The sequence below is a fragment of the Lycorma delicatula genome, chromosome 4 (genome assembly GCF_047948215.1).
Source record: "Lycorma delicatula isolate Av1 chromosome 4, ASM4794821v1, whole genome shotgun sequence".
NCBI classification, from domain to species: Eukaryota; Metazoa; Arthropoda; class Insecta; order Hemiptera; family Fulgoridae; genus Lycorma; species Lycorma delicatula.
Window position 1 is genome coordinate 13,494,289 of NC_134458.1, and position 27,403 is coordinate 13,521,691.

At 32.4% G+C, this 27,403-nt stretch overlaps 1 protein-coding gene across 2 annotated transcripts in view; it reads right to left on the bottom strand.

The window, feature by feature from the left end:
* Syt7 (Synaptotagmin 7) overlaps window positions 1-27,403 on the bottom strand; it is a 401,588-nt gene that overhangs the window by 11,486 nt on the left and 362,699 nt on the right. For both annotated transcript variants that reach the window (XM_075362357.1, XM_075362356.1), the window contains exon 10: window positions 5,327-5,459. In XM_075362357.1, coding sequence (XP_075218472.1) covers window positions 5,359-5,459 — 101 coding nt within the window. In that variant the 3' untranslated portion in view covers window positions 5,327-5,358. The remainder of the gene's footprint in view (window positions 1-5,326; window positions 5,460-27,403) is intronic.

Consider the following 27,403-nt stretch of genomic DNA (forward strand, 5'->3'; position numbering starts at 1 on the left):
AATTGAAAGTGAAGCTAGAAAAAGCTTACATAAAGCTTTTTTCAAGAACAGTAATGTTCCAAAGCCTAAGTAACTGGTCATTACAAAGGAGGATGGTAATTTCTCGAGAGTGAGTCCTTTTCTCATTGCTCGAGAAATAACTAAATGCGCTGGAGGCCCTGTGAAGGAAATAAGAAAAACCTTTAATGTACTTCATGTGGAGACTGTGAATGATGCACAGTCTCAGAAGATCCTAGGGCTCCAAAAGATAGGAGATTTTGCTGTACGCGTCGATCTCCACGGCACGCTCAACACCTCAAGGGATGTTGTGGTCTGTCGGGATCTTCTTAACTGCACGGAGCAGGAAATTGTCGAAGAATTAGCACCGCAAGGAGTATTGTAATACTCCTTGCCTTGTAATACTCCTCGACACTGTAGTGTCGGAGATTGAACATGAGAAGGAATGGCGAAGTCCTACCTTCAGCCTCTCATGTTCTTACATTTAACCGGCCAACTTTGCCGGAGAAGATAAGAGCGGGCATACACCGATTAGACGTGCGAGCATTTGTCCCGCAACCAATGCGATGTTTTAAGTGCCAACGCTTTGGCCACACCGCTGTTAGGTGTGAGAGACCGCAAATATGCGTGTGCGGTGACGAAGTACTTGAAGGAGAGCCATGTAAGGAGCCTCCTACTTGTATTAACTGCAAAGGACAGCATTCCTGTAGATCCAGGGGAACTGTCCTGTATACAAAGACGAAGTAGCTGTGCAGGAAGTAAAAACCCTACAAAAGGTCAGCTACTTCGAAGCAAAGAAGATTGTGAATGCCCGCAGACCTAGAGCAACAACAACCTATGCTCAGGCTGCAGCTGCTACTCCTGCTCCTGCTCCAGTTGCTGTTGATGAGAGTGCAATCATCAACAAACTTGCACCTACTTTGGCTGGCTTAATTGAAAGGATCATTGAAAATAAAATGAAGCCTTTCAGCAGCAAAGAAGCTATTAAGCCAAGAATAATTGTACAGCCTCCTGCAGATACATCTAAAAAACAGAAAGTTGCTCCAGACCAAAAGAAAACGGACGTTAAACCAGAAGTTCAAGTCCGTCTTAGTGAGGTATTAGATGATCAGAAGAAAGTGATTGCTTCGCAGTCCGTTATGAAGGCTCCCAAGCCTCCTGTAACTGAAGTGGCCTCTAAGCCTCAAAGGCCACAAAAAACCTCACAGGGGGGGCGAGTGTCCCACCTTCCACAGGCGGTAACCAGTGCTGCTCCCGTGTCGGGGGTTGGCCAGGTAGCCGCCTCTTAATCGGCGCCTGAAACCGACGCTGATCCATGCCCGTCGTCCTCAGCGGCTTCTGTTGTCTCCGATTCGGAGACTGGAAGCTATACGGGCGACGACGTTCTCCGCGAACACGATGCTGTTCGCAATATGGAGAAAAAAATAAAAAAAAGGATGGCCGAAAGGAAAACCTAGGCTATAATTTAATTTAAAATCAGCGAGTCGATAGTACAATGGAACATCAATGGATGTTTTTCAAACATCCATGAGCTCCAACGCTTGGTACATGATGTAGACCCGATTTGTATATGTCTGCAAGAAACACATTTCAGCCGAAATGAAAATTTTAAATTAAAAGGATATGATATATTTCGGCGAGATCAACCGCCAAATGTAAGAGTTAGAGGTGGAGTAGCCATATTGACATCGACCAGAGCTACCGCCGAAGCTGTTGATCTAAATACAAACCTACGAGCGGTCGCCGTTAGAATGAAGCGTCCGCTACAGGTCACTGTTTGCAGCATATACCTGCCGTACTTTGATTGGAAGGAGGATGACATAGCACGATTAATTTCTGAGCTTCCCCCACCTGTTTTACTGGTGGGTGATTTTAATGCTCATAATTCTCTTTGGGGATCGGATCGAGTAGATCCCCGTGGAAGAGAATTGGAAAGGTTCTTGATGAATTCTGAACTTATGCTTTTAAACGATGGGTCAGAAACCTTTTTCAATGCCAGAGATGGATCGACGTCCTGTATAGATCTTGCACTCATAAGCGGATCGATAGCACCGAGGTACAGCTTCCATGTTTTGGATGATTTGCATAAAGTGATCATTTCCCGGTGCAAATTGTAACTGATGTTACAAGAAAAATATATCCCATCTCTAAAAGATGGTTGTTTGAAAAGGCAGATTGGACGAGCTTCGCAGCTAGAAGGATACTCCCTGAAACAACTGGAGTTATCGGGGACGATGTTGACGCTATAACAAATGCGATACTTGAGTCGGCATCGAGATTCATTCCCAAAACATCTGGGAAACTTACGAAGAAACCCGTTCCATAGTGGGACGATGAAATAAGTGAAGCTATAAAAAGAAAGAAAAGGGCATATAACGCCTTTAAGAAACGTCCTACCTCAGAAAATCTTATTGCCTTTAAGAAATACAGGGCGTATGCAAAACGTCTCATGATAGACTCGAAGAAACGATCCTTGCAGCAATACGTGTCATCTATCGACAGAACCACTACTGCGTCAGATGTTTGGAGGAAAGTGAAGGCGATATGTGGTCGTAAAAATTTTGCGCTCATAACTAGCCTTCAAAGTCCTACGTTGACAATCGGCAATGATCCAATACAATATAAAGACAACGTGAGAATTTTAGGACTAGTATTGGATAAATCCCTTATGTGGGGACTACACATACAGGACTTGAGTGTTAGATGCAAAAAAACCCTAAACACTATTAAATGTTTATCGAACATTAATTGGGGCTCTGATAAAGAGATATTATTGAGATTGTATAAGGCATTGGTTCAATCAAAACCAGACTACGGATGTATTGTATATTCATCCGCTAGGAAGTCTCATTTAAGAATGTTGGACGTTATTCACAATAGCGGAATAAGATATGCGACAGGCGCTTTCCGCACAAGTCCGGCGACTAGTCTAATCTCTGAAGCCGGAATACTGCCACTACATTATAGAAGAGAGATCCTTTTGCTAATATACGCAGCAAATACATGGGAATATATGGAATTAGGTACCACGAATTAAGAAGAAAATACGAAGTTGTTATTCCGGAGATTTTAGCAATTTCCACAAGAGAAATACCGCCATGGCTCTTGCCAGCGGTAAATACAAGGTTCGATCTCTCTCCGGGAGAAATAAAAAAGAAACCAGCAGTGATCATCTAACAGGAATTTTTGCAACCGTCAGTAGTTACGAAGAACATATTGGAATTTATACTGACGGTTATAAAACCGAACATGGTGTTGGATGCTCCATATATGTAAATGGAGAAGCCCATTGTTGGAAACTGCCAGATATGGCCAGTGTTTATACGGCAGAACTTACTGCCATTCAGCAAGCTCTTCGCTTCACAGAACATTATTGTGAAGAGAGAGTGCTAATTTGTTCCGATTCTCTAAGTGCACTTGTTGCAATTCGGAACAAAAACATTAAGGATGTCCTAATTTCAAACATCCTGTCTATTTTATACGTTTTAAAACAACGAGGACAGCGATGCGTATTTGTATGGACTCCAGGGCAAACTGGTATTGCAGGTAATGAAAGCGCAGACGAAGCTGCCAGAAACGCAATAGTCTGCGATGATTTGGATGCATTTCCTGTAAGAGTGGCTGATGTTAAAAACCGTCTAACTAACATAGTAAGAAACAAATGGAGTTTAAATAACAAATTAAACTCAGTTAAAACTTATTCATATAAATGGAAAAGCGACGTGAAGTTTAGCCGAGAACAAGTAGCTGTGACCAGACTTAGAATCGGTCACACGCGATTAACAAATTCATATTTGTTAACCGGCGAAGAGAGACCAATATGCGGTGTTTGTAATAAAACACTGACAGTCAAGCATCTAATAGAAGAGTGTACCATATATTAGGGCCTCAGAAAGAGGTTCCGTCTTAGAAATGATATTACTGCTGATCTGGATAATGGAAATGAAGAAAGGATAGTTGCATTTTTACACGCCAGTGGACTTCTTAGAAGTCTGTAAGAGTGAAAAATTTAAAGCTGTGATAAAAAGTCTCTAAGAGGTAGTTTCATTTATTTATATATGGGAGTCTCGAAGCGTGGCACGTATAGTGACGGGAGGTAGCCCTCTTGCCTAGGCCACCCTGGCTCGTCTGCATTCAAGAGCAGTGAGTCGGGGTGTGTCCGATGATGGCATGGGGGACCGTCAAGGGTGGACTGAGGACGCGAGGCTATGGGTAAGCGCAATGGCTGCCTGTAGCCTGTTTATAAGGAGTCAACTGCCACGGCATCCTGGTGCGACTAATATACTGCTTCACGGCGGTTCTTGTCGCCCCGAGGGTGCTAAAATTAACAACTAAACGAGACGGGTATAAGAAAATAAATGGAATGGTATGGTATTGTTTTTATAGTTTTACTTTTATCTTCTTTGAGAATTTTATCTCAAATTTTAATTTTGGGGCCCTTTACACCCCATAAGTGTTGTTTTGTTTTTGTTTTTGTGGTGATTTTAATGTTTCTGTGTAGTTTGTGTTTTTAAATAAAATGTAAGGGCCCTTTACACCCTTAAATATGACAATCCTCATGGTGATACTAATTTCCTTTAACAATGTGACGATGGCTAATGACCTTAGTAGTCGATGCCCGTAAAAATACACAAAAAAAAAATTCTATATATTATCTCACGAGATAAGATAACATTATATTATTAAGTATTATCCATTAAATAATAAAAAAGACAATGTTATCGATAAATAACAAAACCTTCAGTTCTCAATGAAAATAGCGAAAATAGCCTCTATTGCTAGAGGCAATAAAGCTGATCTCGTAAAAGGCAGAATAAAAACTAAGTCCGTTAATCGATAATCAAAAAATTCACAAGACACTTCTGTTAAAATTTCACCAATCAATCCCAATCGTCCGTACCAAAAAATTCACCGAAAAAACCAACCAAACATAACAAAATTGCGGCGCAAACGAAATGCACGTCCACACACTGTGTTAGTTCATCCTCTCGATTCTCTACCATGGAGAACCTAGCAGGATCGAATCTGCACTCATATAGTAATAAATGAGGAAGAAGGAACCTCAAGAATAAGGAAAAGGATGGACTGTAAAAAAATTAATTATTAGTGTAGGTTTGGTTAGTTTATTATCATGGATCAAAATTTACCTGGAGCTGGATCTATTATAAATAGGTGAAAAGTGCCACGTACTAAGAAACCAACCTGTTAATGGACCACAATTAATTTAATCCTATCAAATGTGGTAGTTAACATCAACAACAATGTGAGCAATTATAATAATGATACTAACAAGTAAAACTAAATAAAAAAGATAATAAAATTTACTGACATTATAGAAGAATTTTACACATGACTTCAGTTTTACTCCGGTTTAAGACGATGCCACTGAACAATGGTTTGCCGTGGTTTCGTTATCATGTCTTGCCAGTGTTTTGTCTCAGTAGCACCTGAGCCATTTTTACCTATACATAAATGATGGTACTGATTAGAAAAATAATCATATTTTCATGTAATAATCACATGAAATATTTCGTGTAATATAATATTTAATACAGTAATATTTATGTTTTTACGAATTTAAACATTTTTAATATTTTTAGTTCATGAAAAATTAATAAAAAACAAAGAAAACAAGACTGAGAACATTGAAAGTGCTAATCAGTTATAAAATTTTATAGTTTACATATTTGGAAATTAAATAAATGATTCCTGATTTTAAACAGTTAACAAATTTAAAACAATTAAAGAACAATTTATGATAAAAAGTAATAATAAATAGAATAGTATGTAATATTAAGTAAAATAAATATACGAATACCAATACTTAAGTAGTAAAATCTTACTTGCCAAATTAACTGTAAATTACATAAATCTCATTGAATTATAAGTATAATTTATACATTTATGCACAGCATGTAATCAGTACATTATGCATAATCATAGAAAAAATAGACCTGCAACGGTTTGCTGATTTTTTAAAAGGAAGAATAAGAAATAAAGGAACTATAATATATAAAAAATGTTGATTGAAACAAAGGAAATTTTTACACAAACCATCTGAAAAGATAGGAAAGAATAGTGAAAAAAGATAAGTATGAAATATTAAAAAATTATTAGTATGGGGTTTTACGTTCGTAAATCCATCACGGGAAATCCACTGACTAAGTTAAACAAGGCAAATATATAGAGATTTAAGAGAAATTAAAACATAGCGGCTAATTAAATTATTAATAATTAAATATTGGTTCAGGTGTCTAAGAGCGGCACAGGTCACTAGGGTTCTAAAGTATTCTTTTGTACTGTATCATTTCTACATTTAATGTTGTCAAAAACAATGACTCAGCCATGGTACTTCTATGACATTCTCACTAATATGAGATTTACTATTTGTTTAAAACAGATCTGTAATAATAAAAAAATCACATTTACTATGATTTGGTGATATTAGCTTATGATGTATAATACGGATATAAATCAAATATAAACGGGATTTTTGTTCCTGAGCGTCTACGGTTGGTAGGACTGGGCTCGCGCTTCTAGTATGCTTAGGTGGGGTCATTAGGAGTAGGGAGAGCCGACCATTCCACACTTCCAACCAATTCATCAGTAAGCTCACGATGTCGGAGCAACAGGTGCACCTCCATTGCGCAACGGATAATTATAAAATTTCTTACTTGTGAAGGAGTTCAAGCGATAGAAATTTTCTGGAGATTGACTGCACAGTTCGGGGACCAAGCAATACCAAGGACTCGTGTGTTTTCCTCGCATGAAGAGTTCAAGGAAGGAGAACGAGTGGAAAATCCTGAACACAATCGCTGTTGCCGGACCAGCATTACCGACGAAATCATTCGCGCGGTTCGAGACATTCTTGAAGACGATCGACGGATGAGAGTATCCGAAATTGCAGAACAGGTCGGAATAAGTTATGGGAGCTGTCAAGCGAACATCACAAACGACCTACAGTTCCATAAAGTGCTTGCCAGATGGGTCCCTTGCCTTTTGATCAAAAGCTGAAACGTTTGGAGATCTGTCAGAGGCTTACAGCAAGGTTTGCGAAAGAAGGTTTCGATTCATTTTTGAGTCGGATCGTCACCTGCGATGAAACGTGGGTCCACCACTACACTCCCCAGTCGAAACAAGCCAGTATGGAGTGGCGGTGAAAGGGGAGGCAGCCCCAGTGAAAGCCAAGACTCGACTGTCGGTTCTTTCAACCGTTTTCATCGTTTTGGCGATGCATTTTGCACATTGATTTTTTGCATGAGTGACGCACAATCAATGCTGCTTACTACTGCGAACTTTTGAACGAGATGAGGGCTGCATATCGCCGCAAAAGACGAGACCAACCGATTCGAGAGGCCATCCTTCTCCACGACAACGCCAGGATCCATTCTACAGCTCTAAAGGTCTCAAAACTAGAGGAAATGCACTGGACTCAACTTGATCATCGTCCCTACAGCCCGGACCTATCGCCTTGCGATTTTCATTTGTTTAGGTTGTTTAAAGAAGCTCTAGAAGGGTAACGATTTGACAATAACATTAAGGTTATTGTCATAAAATACATATTTAATATACATATACATATTTAAAATGGATGATCAAGAAAACTTATCTAAAAAAAAATAAAAAATGAAAGAAGTGAGAATCATTAAGAAAAGTAGACCGATGGAATACTGAAAGTTAAAAATAAGGATGTGATTTAATTTGAAACAGAATGGAGTAATATCAGAAAAAACATCTTATGAAGTATCATTTTTACAAAAGTACTTTGTAGCAGCTAACCACGGTAAACGAGAAAAGAATTTACTTAATATAATTCAGTGAAAGAGACTCCTATAACTTGATCAGATGAAAGAGAAGATAAATAATTCAAAAAAGTTAAAAAAGGTGGTAAAAAAAAAAAGACAATATGAAATATAAAAATGGTAGGTGACTGGAGAGGGAATAAAAATTACCAGACATTAAGATAATAAGGAATAGAACTGAGTAAACATTGCTGGTTTTTCTTTTAAGCAGAACAAGCTAATGACTAAACAAAAATTACCAGTACATTAATGTTGAAGATGTCTTACCTTACTGTACATGTATAAAATGAAGTTAATTTTTACTGAATCAAAGATATAACATAAATATTTTTAACATAACTTTTAATTACATAATTAACTGATACTTGCAGCCATATGCTAACTGCTGACATGTATAAATATGTTATTTTTATATGGATGCATTAGGTTCTGTACAGTCCTCTACATGTCAAATTAAATTAACATATCTCTGTATAATTCTAATTAAATAATTATGTACTGATTATTTTCATACAACGATTCAAAAAACCACAAAAAATTGTAAAAATAATTAATTAAAAAAATATATATAAATATGTTTTTAACAATTTCATGATTCAGAAACAAAAATTTTACTATTTAATACTAATTTTAAATAAATTCATGGCAAATAAATTTTTTTTTTTACATAAATAATGTACGATTAAATTCTTACATTACTCAGAAATATTAAAATTATATAAAATTTTATACTATGAAGTTATCTTGTTTCTCTTCAATTTATGTGAATATTTTGAAACTCATAAATTCTTCTGTTAACTTGCAGCTGTAGAGATTCTTGAGATGGCTTTATAAAATTTGTGTAAATTCATAATTATTTAAGTATAAATATGTTAATTAATCATCAAAAAATAAAATTCTCAATTATTTAGTAAATATATAAAATTAATGTTGAGATTTATTATATAAGCAAAAGTTATCAAAACATATATTAATAAGATTTAATTACAGGAAAAAAGTTAAAAAAAAATGAATTAAAAATTATCAGGATAAGAAATTATAAAATTTATTATTTTATATACAAGCAAATGTAAATAAACATATGAGAAAAATTTACAATTTCTAATTAAAATATTATAAATTTTTAGAATAAATTTTATTGAAAGATAAATTCTCTTTGATTTTAATTCTATTTTGTATTAATTGTAATTTTCAATATCATTAACATTTGAAAATTATGTAAGTAACTGTTGATTTATGCAGTGAACATCTTCAATGATGGGCAGCAATGAGTTAGCGCATACAATAGAAATTTGAATATGCTTTAAGAGTAATGACTGGATCAGTGAAAGTTATCAGAACAAAAACAGTACTTTATAAGTAATATACAAAAGAACAGTACATTTATATGACTTAAATTCTGTTTCAGATAGTGTGATTCACACAGACTGTTCTAAACAAAGTTGCTAACTTGGATTCCAGCTATTCTGTACCGTGTCAGAAAGAACTGCAGCCATTTTCTTATGTTTTATGGTTTAGAAAATGCACTTCAAGCACTAATGAGAATATTTACTTTGAATTTAATAATTCTGGTTGAACAATCTATTTCTTTTCTCAGCAACTATATTGTGAGTCAGTTTTTGCTGGATTCTATTCACATATGTATCTTGGGCAATGAACAGGTCAATGCAGCTACCAAAGAAGTCTGCATTCAACTAGCCTCTGCGTGAAATTAGTTTATTTATTTATAGATTATATTATTTCACACTTTGCAAAACATCATTTAAAAAGAGAAGTGTTCGAGAGTGAGTAGTTGACTATTGTTGGTGATGATCATGTGGCTAAAATAAACTGTTTAAAGTTTTCTAGGTTCTTAAACTGCTATCTGAAATTTCTTCTCTCGCTCTGAAATTTCTTATCTGCTTCTTCTCTCAACTTGATTGAGAGTTCTTTAAATTCCTTACTACATTGCTTGCAGTTTATATATTAGTTTAATATGTACTTATACATACCATATATGTATTTATACATACACTTGAAGAATGCAAGTTTGTTATTTTATCTTTTCTCTTTACAGGGTTTTCTTTTTTTGATTGAATAACCCAAGAAACAAGTATTCATACACCACCCGCTTAACTGTTTTTGTTTCAGTAATGATCCCATTAATGGTGTTTGTTTTTGCTTTTGTATGCAACTAACAAAGATTTTTGTTTGTATTTTTATGGCATATTATTATTTTTTTTTTTTCAAAATTAAATGTCTTTTATAGTTAATCTGTATTGTAGTATTATTTTTTTATGTTCAGACAATAATGTCCTTTTTTGATTGTTTGCTACTTTACATTTTAAATTAAAATTAAAAAAAAATAATAATAAATTCATTTTCAAATATGTGAAGACTGTCATTTAAATTTTTTTATAATTTATGTCCACCATTTCATTACTTAGCTAAAATCTAATTAGCTGAATGTACAAGTTAAATGTTTTTTCAGCCAAAAATATTCAAAAGGAATTCCTAACTCTTTGACATTGAACATTTTCAGCATTTTATTTGTTGATTGATGTCTTCTGTTGTTTTCCAGGAAAAATGCAGATTTTAATGTCAAGAAATCTCTTCTTCTAATTAAAATATTTTTTAGATTTTTAAAACTTATTTTATTAAATTATTATTATTATTTTTTGAGTTATCAGTCATATATGTAATTTTTCGTTTGTTTTTCATTAATTTAGTATTTTATTCTCGAAAGTTTATGCAACATTCAGTTGTATGATTTATGTGTCATTCATCTTTGTTTTTTGTCACAATTTTCATTGTTACTAGCATTGCTACTAGTACTATCCTTGATTGTCTTATGACAATCTGAAAATTTAGTTTTAGAGGGCAAACTATTGTCCTCTCTAATTCACTTTAAAAATTCTTCATTATGAACTCAGTCAAATGATCAAATATTTTTAACTCTTTACAAATTGCAAAAGGCCATATTAGAAATGTCTTTCTTATTTCTAAATTTACATTTGAAACCGATGAATCCCTTTATTCATGATGCTTCTACTTGCTTGTGCTGGTCAGACTTTAATATATATCATTTACTCTTCTATTTTACTGCTTAAATTGTAAATTGTCTAACTTCCGATACATTTGTTTTCCTATTTGAATATTTATATCATTTTTTGTTGTTGTTATATTTCATTACTTTTGTTTTTAAATTGAATTTACTTCATTTTTACTTATAAATTATATTATTTATAAAATTACTTTATAAATCACTATAGTTTGTTGAATCCTGAGTCTAGAACCACCTTGATGATGATTTATTTGGTAATGATTTTGCAGGTCACAAATAAACTCAACAGTGGATTAGAACAGAGTAGAATACATATTTTTCTTCTCTTTCATTACATTTATCTTTCATACTACCTCAAAAATCAATGATGTTAGGTTTTATCTAGCATCATGACATTTTCCAGATACGATGAAATTGTTGGTATTAAAGTAATCTATTTATGAATTTTTTACAAGGTAGCTTTTTATTGATCCTTTTTTATTGTTGTAAGTCAGCAAAAGGAGTGGTAATAGCATGTTTTCATTATAAATATTCAGTTTTGCTTTTCAAACTGTTGTTTTCCATATATTTTTTAAACATAATCTAAATTCCAGAATTTTAATAATTCCATGACTACTTAACACAAATACTGGTGAACTAAACGTAAAATTTTCATTTTCATTCCATAGAAATGTATACTTTTGAAAAGGATAAAAATGTAAATTAATAAACTTCTTACCGTACATATTAATTTATTATTATTGTTTATTTTTTTTAAGTTCCTTATTGTTCTTTTATAATTATTTTTCAGAGGTTTTAATTTTAGCCACTTTATAATAATATATTATATGTACTTGTTTTAGCTTCATTAAGATTTACTACTCAACAACTTTTTTTTTGTATTGCAATAATATTTTTAAATATAGCATTACCACTGTCAATCTTCAGCAGAACATTCTAAGCTATCTTGATCATAAGGAACAGGATAATATTGATGTCACAAATTATAATTTTTTGTTAAATGAATAAATTCATAGAAATTCATTTTTCAATGTACATTATTATTATCTGTCTTTAATTCTATACATTATTTTCTTTCCTTTCAACATTACTAATGGGCAAGGTTTCCATTGCTATTTGACAATAAAAAGATTGAATTACATTTTTATATTTTAGTGTAAGTTTGATTAGTATAAATTTTGTCCTATATTACATCAAGACACAAATATATGGTTGATAAAAAATTTTTGATGATTTGTTTCTTTATATTTCTATGCAACTTTGCTGTGTGATTACATTGACGCAAGACTGAAATACAATCTAAATTTTGTAGCTTGGTTTTAGACATTAGTATTCTTTCTTTAAGTGTTAGCTGCTGGAACTAATGTATCTTAAGCAGATATATATCAAATGTTAAAAATGGTGCAGGGTTTATCCACTTATAATGATTAAGTTACTGTATCCCACCGGGTTGGTCTAGTGTTGAATACGTTTTCGCAAATCAGCTGATTTCGAAGTCGAGGGTTCCAATGTTCAAATCTTAGTAAAGGCAGATACTCTTATACAGATTTGAATACTAGATTGCGGATACTGGTGTTTTTTGGTGGTTTTAATCTTTTAAAGTCTTTTCCGTCAACTATGTAAATTTTCAGTATCTACTGTATGATTATTAATCAAGAGAAAAGCATGTACAGAATAGTAAGTAAAAAAATGTTTAGATACCAATGATGTAGATATTTGTTAAAAATTACACCAGGTAAAGGCATTAATAAACCGAGAAGATGGTATCTGATCCAATTGCCTTTCTAAAATACTTAGCTCTGGTTGTAGTTTTTAGTGTTAGTGGCCAGATCAGGAATTTTGTCTCAAAAGCATCCAGATTTCATATATAATACTTGTTTAAATAATATAAAGCCAGCATCAGCTAATGGCAGACAGCTGTTACAGGCTGTGCATGAAAATATAAACATCAAAATGACTTTTATATTATTTTTTCTATATTACAAATCTTGCATTAGATTTTCCAAATTTTTCATTATCTATCTGTAGTTTATCTACTAAATTTGACTTTAGTTTTGTCAGAGACATTTTTTTAGTGACTCAGATTTTTTTTTTCATCTTGAATATGTATTCAAAACATCAAAGCAGTTTATAAAAAAATAAAAATTCTTGACAATTTCCAGTTGTTATAAAGTGACAATATCACTCCGCTTCACTTTTTCTACATTAAAATTTTCCATTTGCAGTTATTTCATAAGTTATTTTGTTGGATTTACAATGTAACTCCACTATGTTATGTAATGAGAAGTAAATTTTAAGTAATTGGCCCATGAAAATATTTATACCAAAATAAAATTACTTCTCTAATCATAATGAAAGGCTGTTTAATTAATAATTTCATTTCAATTTTATATCTTTTAAATGAAATATTCATGGCCGGCCTCTGTGGTGCGAGTGGTAGCAATTCAGCCTTTCATACGGAGATCCTGGGTTCGAATACTAGTCAGGCATGGCATTTTCACATGCTACAAATTATCCATCTCATCCTCTGAAGCGTAACGGTGATCCCGGAGGTTAAACAAAAAAAAATTTAAAAAAATGAAATACTCATAAATTATTAAAAATCACCATAAAAAATATAAAGTTTTATTTTAAAAGAATTACAATTAAAACTAAATAATACTAAAAATATGTATTTTGAACAATATTAGAAATGAAAAAAAAATGATTAAATAAATCTCAAATAAAACTAGAAAAATATTAAGGATAACAGACTTCTAAATCTCTTTAAAGTACAATTATTTTAAATTGTGATGAAAAATTTAATTCCTGTATTAAACTAACTTTTATTCTTAAATATGTAGTCACATGTTTGTTTAGAATTTTCTTGTAGTTTTGAGTAGTCGGTGAGTGATATTATTCTATTTGCTACATTTCCTATCAGCAAATACAATTCTCTTAATCAGAATTTCTTTAATTAAATTTAATTTTCATGATGTTTTAATTATTTATTGATGTTCACCTGTTGTCATACAACTTATACCCGTTTCTTCTGTGAAATTTCTTAATGGCATAATAACTATAATTATCATTAGAATGCTGTTTCTTTTCTTCAAAATAATTAATCACAGTTGATTCAAGTGCATCTATAAAAAATATTGCTAATTACTAAAATATAACGATAATAAAGCAAACTTGGTTATAACTATAACATGCTAGCTAAGAAAACAAGGATGATCTGAAATTTTATTGTTAAACTTTTAATTCGATGTCATGTCAAAAACTCATCCGTACATACATATTATTACTTACGTACATACATATTCCTTACGTCATATTATTGTTAATATAACTAAACTGATCAGAAAAATTCTTTTTATTAGAATAAATTCTCTTTCCTTAACTAGCATTCATTAAATCACGCTTTTACTGTTAATAATGAATGACAAATTACACTGATAGAAAAAAAAATTTAATGTTTCTGTAAGTGTGATATCATCTCTAGAATTGCTTTTTTGCGTACATTACAGATCTGTAAATACAATTTTTCTATCACTCTTAGTTTTAAATAAATTACTCTTAAAAAAAAATTAAGAGAAAATATAGTTAAAATCTGCAAAATTTATAATTTTGCATGGCCATACCTGTGTTAGAATGATTTCGCTGATGCTTTTCTTTTATAAATAGCCTCAGGCACATCCCAAATTAATGTCCAACAGTAATCGGCTAGCATGCTAGTATTCCAGATCCCTTTATAGAGGCTTTCCATCACTGAAATGTTTTGGTGGAAACGTTCACCGTGTTCATCACTTACATCTCTGAGGTGGTCCGGGAAAACATCCAGATGTGAGTGGAGGAAATGTATTTTCAAAAACATATTACATTCCATAGCTCTGCATAAAGTAAGAACTTGATTAACAATATCGTGGTAATTGTCAAATTTTTGTTTGCCGAGAAAAGTTTTGCAAACGTCTAAATGAAGTCCAAGCTGCATTTTTTATTTGTACATTATTTAACATCGAGTTAAATACTTCATCTTTGACCAACTCTCTTATTTGAGGACCAACAAATATTCCTTCTTCAATTTTTCCCTCACTTTTTTCTTCACTGGGAGTGGGGTATGGTGACCAGAGTCGTCATAAGGCGGGTGTCTTCCCCTACGGGGTTTGGGATGTAAGGAATAGAGAATGCAGCTAACTGTTTTACGCAGGACTCTTCTTTTATTAAAAACAGCAGAAACGCAGATAAAAAAATGCAATAAAATGATCCTGTTCTAGTTAACATAACCAAGTTTGCATCGTATCATAAAACAATTCTTCATAACACTTAAACTTAATAAAGAAAAAATAAATCTACAAAAGCCAGTGCTTTAATTAAAAACATACATTTCAACTGTATACAAGCTTGAAGTATTTATTTGTTATAACAAAATAAATGTTAAAACCACAAATATCATGAAGCAATGTTTTCAAATAACTTCATAAATTATAAAAAATAAAAGAAATACTTCTGATGGTAAATTACTTAAATTTAGGTGCAATTATTCCAGTTTATACGGAATATAAAAATGCTTATATTTTATAAATAATAATCTGTAAAAGATAAATAAATTATAAAATGAAGATAGTAGTTTACAGTTTTCTTCAGATTAGAATAATGTCAATTAAAAGTATCCAGACCTTGTTTATCTGAAATATTTCCAGTTTACTAACAAAACTGAAATTAATACAAATACTACTCACTGATTTTTCAACACTACTCATACATTATTTCACAGAACAAGAAATTACTGAAGAAAAAACAACAAAATTCTTTACTTCAAATTTTCAAAAATTATTTCTTTATTTACTAAAATTATTTTTACTTTTGGCAACTAGACAGAGATTCCCAATTACAGCTACCTCATTAAAAAATCAAAAAATCAGAGGAAATGTTTCACGCCCAAAGAAGAGTACACAGAAGAAAAATCATTGCTTGGTGTCACCTTCTACTCTGTGCTATAATGGCTATAGTTATCATTTCTGATTCTAAGATAAGTAATTAATTTTAAAGCAGCGGAACTATTTCAACTATTAGTTGAGATTACAACACAATAAAAATTATGATTCAGACTGACTTTTATGTTCCAAATTTTATCTTAAAATTAAATTTAATTGAATTTATTATGACAATAAAAACATCTACTAACATAAAGACTTTGAAACAAATATCAAAGTAAATTTTTTTATTTTGTAATTAAGGCTTGTCTAATTACGTTATTAATCCATATTTCCTCCTCTATGAATCATGAGACCTTGCCGTTGGTGAGGGGGCTTGAGTGCTCAGGGATACAGAGTAGCTGGACCGAAGGTGCAACCATATCGGAGAGGTATCTGTTGAGAGCCAGACTAAGGAATGATTCCTGAAAGAGGGCAGCAGCTCTTTCAGTAGTTGTTAGGGGCGTGAGTCAGGACGACTTAAACGGCCGTATCAACATCACTCAGTCCTCTGAGTACTGCGCAGCTGAAAGCAATGGAAAACTACAGCTGCTTTTTTTCCAAGAAAATGTGGCTCTCTGCATTTTCACATAGCAATAATGGAGGCGCCTTCCTTGGTAAAATATTCCGGAGGTAAAATAGTCCCCCGTTCAGATCTCCGGGTGGGGACTACTAAGGAAGGGGTCACCAGAAAATTAAAAAATAACATTCTACGAGTCGGAGCGTGGAATGTTAGAAGCTTGAAAAAGGTTGGTAGGCTAGAAAATTTAAAAAGGGAAATGGGTAGGACAAATGTGGATATAGTAGGAATTAGTGAGGTTCGGTGGGAAGAGGAAGGCGACTTTTGGTCAGGTGATTTTAGAGTAATTAACTCAGCGTCTAATAATGGGCAGGTAGGAGTAGGTTTCGTGATGAACAAGAAGATAGGGAGGAGAGTGGAGTATTTCAAAACGCATAGCGATAGAATCATTGTAATAAGGATAAAATCAAAACCTAAACCGACAACGATTGTTAACGTCTATATGCCTACAAGCGCCCATGATGATGATGAGGTAGAGTGTGTATACGAAGAGATTGATGAAGCAATTAAACACGTAAAAGGAGATGAAAATTTAATAATAGTTGGAGATTGGAATGCAAGCATTGGAAAAGGCAAGGAAGGAAATATAGTGGGTGAATACGGGCTGGGCAAAAGGAATGAAAGAGGAGACCGACTTATAGAATTTTGCACGAAGTATAATTTAGTAATTGCCAACACCCAATTTAAAAATCATAGTAGAAGAATATACACTTGGAAAAAGCCAGGCGATACTGGAAGGTATCAGATAGATTATATCATGGTTAAGCAAAGATTTAGAAATCAACTTGTTGACTGCAAAACTTACCCTGGAGCAGACATTGATAGCGACCATAATTTGGTGATAATGAAATGTAGATTGGGGTTTAAAAACCTGAAGAAAAGGTGTCAGATGAATCGGTGGAATTTAGAGAAGCTTGAGGAAGAGGAGGTAAAGAAGATTTTTGAGGAGGACATTGCAAGAGGTTTGAGTAAAAAAGATAAGGTAGAAAATGTAGAAGAAGAATGGGAGAATGTTAAAAAGGAAATTCTTAAATCAGCAGAAGCAAACTTAGGCGGAATAAAGAGAACCGGTAGAAAACCTTGGGTTTCAGACGATATATTGCAGCTGATGGATGAACGTAGAAAATATAAGAATGCTAGTGATGAAGAAAGTAAAAGGAACTATCGGAAATTAAGAAATGCTATAAACAGGAAGTGCAAACTGGTGAAAGAAGAGTGGATTAAAGAAAAGTGTTCAGAAGTGGAAAGAGAAATGAACATTGGTAAAATAGACGGAGCATACAGGAAAGTTAAGGAAAATTTTGGGGTACATAAATTAAAATCTAATAATGTGTTAAACAAAGATGGTACACCAATATATAATACGAAAGGTAAAGTCGATAGATGGGTGGAATATATTGAAGAGTTATACGGAGGAAATGAATTAGAAAATGGTGTTATAGAGGAAGAAGAGGAAGTTGAGGAGGATGAAATGGGAGAAACAATACTGAGATCTGAATTTAAGAGAGCATTAAAAGATTTAAATGGCAGAAAGGCTCCTGGAATAGACGGAATACCTGTAGAATTACTGCGCAGTACAGGTGAGGAAGCGATTGATAGATTATACAAACTGGTGTGTAATATTTATGAAAATGGGGAATTTCCATTCCCCATTTTAGAACAATTGCTAACATGTACAGGAACCAAACAGCAACAATAACAATTGAAGAACATAAGAAAGACGCCCTAATAAGAAAGGGAGTCCGACAAGGATGTTCCCTATCTCCGTTACTTTTTAATCTTTACATGGAACTAGCAGTTAATGATCTTAAAGAACAATTTAGATTCAGAGTAACAGTACAAGGTGAAAAGATAAAGATGCTACGATTTGCTGATGATATAGTAATTCTAGCCGAGAGTAAAAAGGATTTAGAAGAAACAATGAACGGCATAGATGAAGTCCTACGCAAGAACTATCGCATGAAAATAAACAAGAACAAAACAAAAGTAATGAAATGTAGTAGAAATAACAAAGATGGACCGCTGAATGTGAAAATAGGAGGAGAAAAGATTATGGAGGTAGAAGAATTTTGTTATTTGGGAAGTAAAATTACTAAAGATGGACGAAGCAGGAGCGATATAAAATGCCGAATAGCACAAGCTAAACGAGCCTTCAGTAAGAAATATAATTTGTTTACATCAAAAATTAATTTAAATGTCAGGAAAAGATTTTTGAAAGTGTATGTTTGGAGTGTCGCTTTATATGGAAGTGAAACTTGGACGATCGGAGTATATGAGAAGAAAAGATTAGAAGCTTTTGAAATGTGGTGCTATAGGAGAATGTTAAAAATCAGATGGGTGGATAAAGTGACAAATGAAGAGGTATTGCGGCAAATAGATGAAGAAAGAAGCATTTGGAAAAATATAGTTAAAAGAAGAGGCAGACTTATAGGCCACATACTAAGGCATCCTGGAATAGTCGCTTTAATATTGGAAGGACAGGTAGAAGGGAAAAATTGTGTAGGCAGGCCACGTTTGGAGTATGTAAAACAAATTGTTGGGGATGTAGGATGTAGAGGGTATACTGAAATGAAATGACTAGCACTAGATAGGGAATCTTGGAGAGCTGCATCAAACCAGTCAAATGACTGAAGACAAAAAAAAAAAAAAAATCCATATTTAACAAATAGCTACTAAATTACTTGTTTTCATTTAGCACTGTATTTTCATCACTCATCCTACAACATGCCTTCTGTTAAATTAATCATATTTTTTTATTAGTAAATAATAATTTAAATGAACGAAAAAAGCAGTTGATAAGCTGAAAGTAATTAGGGTCTTTTTTATATTTAATAGGCTATTTTATTCTTCATAACAAGATTAGCCTGTCTGTAAAATTAAGTTTTAATATCTTATATATAGAATAAGGACGTATGTATATATTAAGTGGGTTTAAGAGGTCCATATCTGCTCAACAAGCACCTACAATATAGATAGGGTTTTTTGTTTAATCACTAAACAAGAAACAAAATCCCTGGACAAGTCTATACGCAAAGCTCCCAGTGAATATCAATTAAGTACCAAAGTTGTAGTATCTCTAAAGATCCCAGCTCCATTTTATTACCCTCCTTGTAATCATTGATTCCTTCTTCTCTGGTAGTGTACCTATACATCCTTAGGGATGCAACACCACTATGGAAGAAGGAATCAGTGAATGAGGATGTTAAAAACATAACATGGAAAAATTATGCCATTTTATTTCAAATTTGCAGTAGGATTGATCCTTAACTTTTTGAGTTGAATAACACATTAAAATTATAAAGTACTAAATATTCTTTCCCTAAATTTATTAAATTTTGTTTATATTAGTCCCAGATTTATTTTGAAATAGACTAAATTCTTTCATCATTTCAACTTTCCACAGTCTCATAAAACATTAGTAAAAATGATTAATCATGTTTTGTTTTTAATTGTAAAATAATATATATATATATATATAAACTAAAGATTCTATAATATTTATATAATTTAGCTTCTTTAATACTGAATATAATCATAAAAAAACTTTTAACAAACTAAATTTAAAAAGATAACATTAATATAAAAATCTTGAAGCTCACAACTTTGAAAACTGAATTTATCAATTAAATCCTAATTAGTTTTATCTGTTAAATTTACTTAAAATCTAAAGCCAAAATTTTGAACACAATCTTTTTTCATTTGTAGTTAGATTAACAAACAAAAAAATACTGTATTTAATTCTTTTGTATGATTAATTCACCACATAAGTTATAACCTGTGTGGGAGAATATGATACAGAAATTATGTAGTGTTTGAAATATATCATAACTGATCAGGATTTGAAATTAGAACCCTATAGATGAAAGGCCAATATGCTCTACTCTGCCATGAGTATAAAAAAATCAAACTACTGATAAACAGACAACAATTTTAAAGTATATTTATTTATATTTTAAAAGTTTTAGATTATACAAATGATATGACTATATTTTTTAACTTTCTTATAGTACCTCTGGAATACAGAAATAAAAAAAAAACAAAAAAAAAACATTTAAGAACTAAAATAAACTTATGATGGAAAAAAACAACAAAACAAAAGAAAAAAACATTGAAATCAAGATTTTCAGAATAAAAAAAAAAAAAATTTATAAATACCTAAAACCAATAAATTAGGTAGATGAAAAACTGTAATATGATAAACATTGAAGGTGCCTAATATTTAAGGTTTAATAATTAAACTAATCAATAAACATTAATAAATTATAATTTTTTTAAAATTAAAGTGAATATTCCATGGGACACCTTCAATGCAAATTATACCCTGCACACCCACCATAATTGGATTTAGGCATTTACTTACAATATTAAATTTTGAATTAAATTTATTTTAACAGATATTTAATAACAATCACAGTTATATATATTTTTTACAATTGCTTTCTGATTTGGATAACTACTTTTTAATTCAGTAGATAACAGTAAATATCCTCTTCATATTTGTATTATATAAAAAAAAATAATTTTTTTTTTAAACCATAGCCACCTTCAATGTTCTACCACAAACATACATAAGTATAAATTTTCTACAAAAAACAGTAAATTAAAATAACATTTAAGCTAACAAAATATGCTAAATTCAAGAAATATTAAAAAACTACCTTGATTATAAAATATAAACAAAAGTAAAAATTAATTTTATTTTATAAGAGGAGAAAATCATTTTAAAAATCCAGGGGATAAATAATCATATGTATATTACAAGCTGCACTAAAAAGGGGTTTCAAGCAACCCTATTACTTTCAGAAATTATGACATTTATATTTTAAATATAGTAGATACATCACTGTCATTAAAAAGACTGACATTAATTCTTTGGGAAGCAATGTATATTATTATCACACTATTTGCTTATGACATTTTATTTTGGCTGAAATGAAAATTCTTAAAATATAAAAACAAGTAACAAAGCATTACTTTAAATTACACCAAAAATTGGTTTTATTTTTTACACATCGGTTATAATGTTACTAATTTATTGAAAAAGAATTACAAAAAATACATAAAAGTAGATATTCAACATCCATGCATGCTATTGAATTAAATAATATCACCTTATTTATTAATAAAAATCATAAGAATAATAAAATATTATACAAAAAAATATCAGAATATTAAACCTGACCTATAGCTTCATGCGATAGAGGTTATAATGAATAGAAAATATTTTGCTGTTTTTTCAGGCATTGTTATTTTAAGGAATTGATGTATTTATCAAATTAATACCAACATTTTGGATTATTATTTATTTATATTTTATGGTGGTTGTTACAAATTATTGGAACATGCACCTGTGAGGAGCCGTAATGGGACAATCATGTAAATTATGTGCATGATAAATGGAAAATCTTATATTTTTTAATGGCTATCAAATGTTCTATACGTAAAGTCAATAACTAAATATGTTATGACCTAATTCAATGTTATTTGGCTTATGGAATTAAGCTATAAGGAAGTTAAGTTATATGCTGTTTGGGTGTATGAATAATTATAATTGTAAAAAAAAAAGTTAAGATATACTCAAAAGCTTTTCAGTATGAGTTCAGGTCTTGGTATGACTTGCTGTGTTCTTTAGTTGCAGTAGTGGTTTTGACATACACATTATGAAGATTATTTCATAAGTGATGACATAAATTTAGTGAAAGATTTTTATGACAGAACAACTTTTGGTATTATTTTATTGAACATCAAGAACTTTTAAGTTGTGTATGTGTGTGTTTCACACTGTGTTTTATTACACTCCTTGGTGAAACAATTTTATGAAGTATTTTAAGTAATTAAGTATTTATAAATTAAAACTTAATTATTTTTATAATTACATAAGTTTTTCTGTAGTAGTATTTCAGTTTACTTTCATTTATTAAAACATTTTGAATTTTACAATAAATAAAAATCAGGTCTGTAAAAATTCTCCAAATACTTTTTGTTACGTTTGCGGAGAATTCATCCCAAAAAGTAAAATGAAACCAGAATCAAATCTGCTGAAAACTAATTACAAACATTATTTTGACTGTCCCTTGGAAGACGAAGATAAATCCTGGGCTCCACATGTAGCATGCATCAAGTGCTACATTAAACTACTCCAGTGGTTAAAAGGAAAAAAAGAGTATTTGCCTTTTGGCGTACCTAAGATTTGGCGAGAGCCTACTAACCATTATGATGACTGCTGTTATTGCTAAACAAATGTTACCGGTTTCAATTCAAATAATAAAAGCAGTATTGCATAACCAAATGTTCATTCAGCTATGAGACCAGTACTTAATGGTGTTGATTTACAAATTCTGATCGCTCTAACTTCTTGGAAAGAAATTTCTGACTCCCTAGAAGGCCTCAACTGATGAATCCTCAACTTCATTGCTTATTAATTTTATTCCAGAAGAATCAAATACTGAACCTCACCTCATCACACAAGCAGAACTGAGAGACCTAATTCATGACTTGTATTTTTTGAAACAACATGCAGAACTCCTACGTTGATGTCTTAAAGAATAGAATTTATTAAACAAGGATACTAAAATTTCAGTACAGAAATCGAAACGAAAATTTACTGAAATATTTTAGGTTTAGTTTAAGTTTAGGTTTGGATGGTTTAATTTGTTCGTGCCATGATGTTAGGGGGCTAATGTTTGAACTGGACGTTGAATATGTTATTCATGATTGGCGTTTATTTATAAACTCATCATAAAGAAGCTTATAGGCAGTGTTGTTGCATAAATTGAATAAGTTTTCTTCTATACTGGTAGTACATTCTGCAGGAATGAAACATATGAAAATATGTCAAACATTTTAAAAGCTATTAAGTATGATGAACACTCATGACGAATCATCGCTGACCTGAAAGTGATAGGGCTTCTTCTCAGTTTCCAGAGTGGTTTTACAAAATATATGTGTTAGTGGGATAATTAGGCTACAGATAAACACTACACAGTTAAAGATCAGCCAAAAAGAAATCAGTTTACCCCAGGAAAGGAGAATGTCAAAATTCTCCTTTTTGAAGCAGATTGTATTATTTTACCACCTCTATACATCACAAACTAGGCATAATGAAACATTTTTTATAGCATTAGATAAAGATGGAGATGGCTTTAAATATTTAGCTGAGGTTTTTTCACAGTTAAGTGAAGCCAAATTAAAAGAGGGAATATTGATCGGGCTACAAATAAGAAAATTGATTTGTGAAAGTATATTTGACAGCAAACTGAATCCTAAGGAAGTAGCAGCATGGAAGTCATTCAAAGATATCGTTACTGGTTTTCTTGGAAACAAAAAAGCTGAAAATCATGATGATTGGCTTATAAATGAACTCTTAGTGAACTACAAAAATTTAGGTGCAGAATGTCATTCAAAATTCATTTTTTACTCTCATTTGGATTTTTTCTCTTTAAAATTAAGTGACATCAGCGACGAACAAGGAGAAAGATTACACCAAGATATATTACAAATGGAACATTATCAAGGCAGATGAGAAGACTCAATGATGAGTGACTACTGCTGGATGATAAAAAGAGATGACTTCACTAAACACAAAAGGAAAATAAGAAAAAAAGAAATTAAGATAAATGTAAATGTCTGCAAAATAAAGGTAGAATTTTAATTTTAATTATTATTATTTTTTTATTCTATTATTTAAGAAGTTTTGGACGAAATGATTCCGGAACCGATTTAAACTTTCTCCATACTTAAAATCTCAATTAAAAAAAATCGGTTTGCGCCTCCACGTTGGTTCGTCTGGATAACCAGTTAGAAACGTGGAGATTTCTACTGGTGAACTAAATCGGAATCACCTCTCTGGATCACATCCAGAGTTGTAACTCGGGAATTTATTCCCACCCAAGGCTGACTTGCCTTTGAAAGTCAAATATGGAAGGTCTTTTAAGAAAAAATCCACCGTCTGGTAAATACCAGAGAAGGCTGCACTCGGATCCGGTGGGCAGCTGCTTAAAAGATAACAATGAATCGGAGCGTTTGGAAACACCCAAAAACAACACAACTTCAAAATTGAGGATAAGACACAAGCAAATAAACTACATTGCCACTCACAACATTAATTCTCTAACTCAACCCGGCAAACTAAAAACTCTAACAGACATAATGGACAAACAAAATATCCTAATCGCAGGACTTCAAGAAATGAGAAACACCGATCGAGAGCCGTTTGAATCTCAGGGTTACAGAATTTACAAAGGAATCCCCGGGAAACATGTGATGAAGAATTGCCCACAGTTCGGAACAGGATTTGCAATCAATCTTAAAATAATTGACTCAGTCGTAGAATTTAAGTCTTACTCCCCCAGGATTTCAACCTTAACCCTAAAATCAGCCAATAAATTCTACACCATAATAAATGTCCATGCTCCCACAAATGACAAAAACAATCTTAAAAAAGATAGAGAAGAGATGGACAAATTCTGGGAACTTCTTGACTAAACTGCAAACAACATAAATAAGACCCACACAAAGATTTTAATAGGGGACTTTAATGCCCAACTTGGTAAAGAACGAAGATATCGTGATATTATCGGAAAATGGCCTGCCCAAAAGAAAACTAACAAGAACAGCCAAAGACTTGTCGAATTTTGCAGAAACCATAATATGATCTCAAAATCCATCTATTTTATGAGAAAACCAAACAAATTGAAGACTTGGAAACACCCAGATTGGAAAAAAGGAGAATGGCAACTGGATCATGTTTGCATGGACCGGAATTATCACAAGGAGATTTATAATGTAAAAGTCTTGAGAGGAACAGATACTGGATCGGACCATTACTTAATTAAAGTTAAAATAAAATTCACCCCGCATAAAAAGAAAAAATCCCAACCTAAAAACAAAAGAGCTTATGATCCACATAAATTAATAAACAATGCCATCTTTGAAGAAACAGCAAAAAAAATCAAATTAACTAATAATTTAAAAGAACTGACATCCCAACTGAAAGAAATAGCTGAAGAACTAGCCCCTATAAACCCAAGAAAAAAACACCGATGGTGGAATGAAGAATGTGACAAAGCAGTCAAAGACCGACACCGGGCTTGGATCAACCACCAAACCCAGAAAACTGAAGAATCTAACCATGAATTCACCAAACAAAGGAAAATAACTCAGAAAATTATAAGAGGAACCAAACGACAAGCCCAAAAAAACTTGATTCAGCAAATAGAAGAAAGTTCCAAGAAAACTAATTTCCGAGACTATTATAAAATTTTTGGTCAGGCTCTTCAAAGATATGAACCACCCACCCTTATGCTGAGAGGAAAAAAAGGAAATATGGCCCACACCAATAAAGAAAATGCTGAAATTTTGGCAGAAACCTTCAATAGACTCCTCAACTGTGACGACCCCCCAGAGCTTTTTGAGATTGACACTGAAACTCCAGTTAAAACTTCACCAGTAAATATCAACCCGCCAACAATTCAAGAAGTTCTCGCAGCCTTAAATGAAATAAAAAAACTACAAAGCAAGCGGAGAAGACCAGCTTTTCGCAGAACTCTGGAAACACTCATCAGTTTATTCAGTCAAAACTTCCCTACATCTATGCCTCGTGAAAATATGGAACGAAGAAAAACTTCCAGAACACTGGACCACAGCCCTCATCCATCCATTACATAAAAAAGGGGATAAAACTAATCCGGAAAACTACAGAGGCATATCTCTCCTGGATTGCACATGCAAAATCCTGTCGAGAATCATATACAACCGATGCAAAGACCAACTTGAACTGGAACTTGGGGAATACCAAGGGGGATTTAGGCCATGGAGAGGTTGCCCGGAGCAAATAATATCCCTAAAACTTATGATGGACTTATATAAAAGACGGAAAAAACAACTAATAATCACCTTCGTCGACTTTAAAAGGGCCTATGATTGTATACACCGACCATCCATGCTGAATATTCTGAGAAACCTGGGCCTTCACCCTAAACTCGTAAACATGATAAAATTAACTTTAACCAATACCCAGTCCAGAGTGAAATTCAGAGGTGAACTCTCTCAACCCTTCTACATAAAAACTGGATTGAGGCAAGGAGATGGCCTCTCACCACTCCTTTTTAACTGCGCCCTCGAATTTGTCATGAGAAAATGGTATGAAATAAATCCCAAAAATATAAAAATGGGTACTAAGAAAAACTCCATCACACTAAATTACCTAGGATTTGCAGATGACCTCGCTCTTTTAGCAAATAATATTCAAGAAGCCAAAACACAAATCATGAGCCTTCAAAACCTAGCACAAAAGATAGGGCTTCATATCTCTTTCGAAAAAACTGAACTAATGGCCATAGATCCTCTGGTAATAGAGCACATTACGGTAAACAATCAGAAAATTAAAATAGTAAAACAATTTAAATATCTAGGGGAAATAATAACTTATAATTTAAATGAAAAAGTGACATGGCAAAACAGTACAAATAAAATGATTAAATCCCAAAAATTAACTTGGTCAACATATAACAAAAAATGCCTTTCTGCTAAAACAAAACTTAAACATTATAAAACTGTAGTACAGCCAGAAGTCACCTACGGAAGCGAGACCCTTTTCAAAATCACTCAGAAAAACCGAATTGAAAAAATTCTGAAAATAGAGAGGAGAATTGTCAGAACGTGTATCAATAAAAAACACCAAAAAGAAGGCCAATGGTGGATTGCGCCAAATGAGGTGGTGTATCGAGAAATAGAGCCTGTTACTGATACTATGCGGAAAAAAAGAATCTCTTTCTTCGGTCATCTCATAAGGACACCGCAAACAAGACTGTCAAGAAATATCATTGAAAAGCTCTGGTTCCAAAAGCTAGAAGTAGGATGGATCAAAGAAATTAGAGAAGATATGAAAGAATTGGGAATTTCCCTGACTGACCTACAGAATAAAACTGGAAAAATTACAAAGCTAAAAGATAAAAGCATTAGATTTAAACAAAAGACAGACAAACGACAAAATACAACGAAGAGGGTGTTTACGGATGAAGAAAAG